The following is a 3,811-nucleotide window of genomic DNA, read 5'->3' as shown; positions in this document are numbered from 1 at the left end:
TGTTGGGCACTTGGTCACCAGCACGGGATTGGCACAGGGAGGATGTAAGAGCTGCTATGAAGGAGTGTGGAAAGCTGAGCTGGAGAACTTTGGTTGGGATTTCTGGATGCAGAACTGGAGATGAGGACGAATCAAAGAAGAGGGGAAGCATGGAGGGAGTAGGAGTGGGGCTGCCAGCTCCAGCCTGTCTGGATTGGAAAAGTGCTGCAGGCGGTGGGAGGCAGCTTCTGGAGCGGGAGGTAAAATGGGACAGGCGGCTTTTGAGCAGAGAGTGGCCTGAGTGGAGCCTTCCCACGGGAGGAAACTGCTGCTGGAGTCAGCAGCACTGTGCAGCCACACAAAGGTCCTGAGAGCAGGCAGGGGGAGAGAGGGAGGATTAACCCTTCAAAGGCACTAGCACAGTTTGGGAGATGCTGGATGGGGCAGCCCTTCTGGTCAGCTGAAGGCAGAGGTGGGGAAGGCTCCATCCATGTCCCTGGGAAGCCTCCCCATGCCAGGGCTGTGGCAGAGCTTCACCCACTGCCTGAAGGATGGGGTGGGCTGATGTGAAGTGTCATGTCCTTTCAGCCGGTGTCCAGACTGGATATGTCCCTTTTCTCTGTTGCAGTCACTCTTTGAACGCCAGGGCATGGCCGCACACTCGGGGGTCCTTGCGGGAGCTGAGAAGCCCCACGTGTCACTGCGCAAAGGAATTCCAAGGACAAAATCTGTAGGTAAGGCAGGCTAGGGGGGAAATCCCTTCCTCAAGAGAACAGAACATCCCTGTGGAGCCTTTGTGCCTGTGCTTATGGCTCCACCCTCTCCACTGGCTTGTAGCTAAAGAGCTTTGAAAAGGGGATGTTTCATGTGATCTCTGCTTAGAAGGTCATCTGTGTCCCAAGAAGCCTGTTCTGATGCTGACACTGGTCCTGACCTGAGCAGGAGGGTGGATGGAGAACCCGGGGGTCCCACTCAGTCCCTTCACGGCACTGCTGGGGGTGGGGGAACCTGTCCCACCTCCGTGCTGGCACGTGAGGGTCGGGGGGGTGGGGGGGGCTGTCAGTCCATGGAGCAGCCAGGCCGGTGTGGAGTGTGGTGAGCACACGGTGGTTGAGCATCAGACCGTGAGTGTCACAGGCTGACGTGGGAGCAGGGAACAATGGGGTTTTTATAAGAAAAAATAGGGCAGGGTCTGGAGCATGCTACCTGAAGTCCATGGGCTACACTGGGATCTTTAGACAGTGTCCCGAAAGGTGTATGGTGCAACTAAACCTGAAAGTGCTGGAGGAGGGAGATGGGAGGACAAGGCAGTGAGCAAGGGTTGGTACACAATGGCTAGGGGGTGGTGTCTCCTTTTCTCTCTGGATTTTGTGCATTTTATCCAGGTATTGGCAGGGTCTGAGGGTGCAGTAGTGTGCATGGTCACTTCCATGGAGGCTCAGGGGAAGGAGGGAAAAGGCAGAGAGAACAGTGCTGTGCTGTGTGGCAAGTGATGCCCCAAGGCATCACTGGATGGTAATAGTGATGCCAAAACAGATTGTGAGTTTAACACACAAAATAAGTTAATAGAAAGTAAATTCTGCTTCAAGCTACAGCTGAGAGCAGTATGATCCCATTTTAGAGTGTAAAAACTAGTTGGAAACTGCAAGGCTTAGTGTTCAGAATGTACTTTTTCAAGTACAGAGCAGTGCATATGTGCCTCACGCTCCTGTTCATATGAGGGAGGCTGGTACCTGTAGTCCCACATAAGATTGCTCTGAGAGTAGTAGATAGCTAGAGGGAATCACATGTGTGCATGATTCATCTGGAAAACAAATAAGGAGAGATAATCTTTAAAACATAAAAGATTGGATATTCAAGGATTGCTCTGGTGTGGACTGACACACCGTGCTGGTAAAGCTGCTAGTAAAGCTGCTGTCATGCTCTGAAATCCAGAGGCAGAAGCTCCCATACCGCCCAAGAGCTGAACTGAAACCTGGTCAGAGAGGTGATGAGATGCACGGAGGTGCATGCAGGCATCAATTCTCATAGGCTGCAATACATGCTAGAAAGGGGCTGCCGTGGTGCCTGGCATCGCGATAGTACTGACCTGCAGACCTGCAGAGTGGGAGTAACTGCTTCATTGTCTCATGAAGGTAAAAGTGAGCAGTAGCGCAGGCAGGGTGGGATTCACCTCATGCATAAAGTCGTGGAATTCCAGACTGGTTTGTGTAGGAAGGGACCTTAAATCTCCTCTTCCAAGCACCTGCCACAGGCAGGGACACCTTCCACTAGAGCAGGTTGCTCCAAGTGCCTGTCTCCAACGTGGCCTTGAACACTGCCAGGGATGGGGCAGCCACAGCTTCTCTGGGCACCCTGTGCCAGCGCCTCAGCACCTTCACAGGGAAGAGCTTCTGCCTCAGAGCTCATCTCAATCTCCCCTCTGGCAGGTTCAAGCCATTGCCCTTGTCCAAAGCCCCTCTCCAGGTTTCCTTGAGCCCCTTTAGGCACTGGAGCTGCTCCAAGGTCTCCCCTTCAGGGGCCTTCTCTGGGCTGCCCCAGCCCAGCTCTCTCAGCCTGGCTCCAGAGCAGAGCTGCTCCAGCCCTCTCCTATGAATCACACTCCCCTAAAATCACACCTGTCTCTTCACTGTGCTCAATCCAAGAGTAGCATGAGTCTGTCTGCACCCAAAGGGAGCAATTCCTGTTGAAGAGGGGACAGCAACTTCTTGTTCCAATTTGCCTGCCCTAGGACATACCAGCAGCAGTGCCTCTTAGAGATCGGCTCATTCCTGTGAAATTTCAGATAAGCTAAAATAGAAAATAGCCAAACCATAGAAATGGGGTTGCAATTGGCTTGTTTTAGACGTCCTCCCTGAGCTGTCATTTCACACCCACAGCAACAGGCTCATACGCTGCACAGTCAGTTGACTTCATGATAAAAATCACTACTAAAAGTAAGAAACGAGCAGAAAAATAAGCAGGGCTTGTTTGGTGGTTTCATTTTTTGGTGAAGAAAAGCTCTGAATATTTGCATATCACACAGCAGGTTTTGATTCCCAGGACCTGGTCATAAAAGATCAAAAGATTCCATGTTTGTATCTAAAAATTTCTTGAGATGAAGATGGGTAACTCTCAACAGCCTGCAGAGAAAGCAGGATGGGAGGATTGCTTTGACAAAATGCGCAGAAATGCATTGCAGTGGGGAGGCTGAGAGAAAAGGAAATCTTTGTCAGACTTCCAAGGTAACTGCCACACCATCTGGTCCAGCATCAGAAGATGCAAACACTTGGGAGTCTGCAGAGCCACCCTGGTGCTGCTGAGGCTCTCCTGCACATCTCCAGGCACTGCAGGGGGTGGTTCTGCACACATAGAAGCAGTTTGTATCCCCACAGCAGATAGAACCATAACGGGCTGCAGGCGCTGGCTGTAGGTGGCAGATGCACCTCACCAAGTGCTGTCTTGGTGTTCAACCAGCCACTGAGGATGCCAAGCTCCTGCTCTGCCAGCTCAGGGCAGTGCATGCAGCAAGGACTGGCCGCACACCCTGATCCTGGTCCAGCACCGTCCTTCCCCAATCCTGGGTGAATCCCAATGCTTTCCCCTCTTCTAAACAAGTTCTCAGGATCACTCCTGAGTGATCTTAAACCTGCAGTTTAAGTTTTGTGCCACAGCAGCCAGCACAAGACTTATTTCCCTGCCCTCTGGTGGGCAGTGGGCTTTCCTCCTCCCGCCAGTTCCGTTGTTGCCTGGCGCTGATGCCGACCCCATGTGCCAGAGGATGGTGATGCTCATGCAGTGTAGAATCCCAGACTGGTTTAGGTTGGAAGGGACCTTAAAGCTCATCCAGTCC

The 3,811-nt window shown here is 52.4% G+C and overlaps 1 protein-coding gene across 1 annotated transcript in view; it reads left to right on the top strand.

Annotated features, from left to right (window-relative positions):
* SHANK3 (SH3 and multiple ankyrin repeat domains 3) overlaps positions 1–3,811 on the top strand; it is a gene marked incomplete at its 3' end in the record, with an annotated part of 39,357 nt that overhangs the window by 6,039 nt on the left and 29,507 nt on the right. Inside the window, exon 4 of the mRNA XM_010010486.1 lies at positions 608–713. Coding sequence (XP_010008788.1) covers positions 608–713 — 106 coding nt within the window. The remainder of the gene's footprint in view (positions 1–607; positions 714–3,811) is intronic.

Source organism: Nestor notabilis, unplaced genomic scaffold (assembly GCF_000696875.1).
Source record: "Nestor notabilis isolate BGI_N333 unplaced genomic scaffold, ASM69687v1 scaffold3940, whole genome shotgun sequence".
NCBI classification, from domain to species: Eukaryota; Metazoa; Chordata; class Aves; order Psittaciformes; family Psittacidae; genus Nestor; species Nestor notabilis.
Note: the sequence above shows the minus strand (reverse complement) of the source record. Positions and strands in the feature narration are given on the sequence as shown.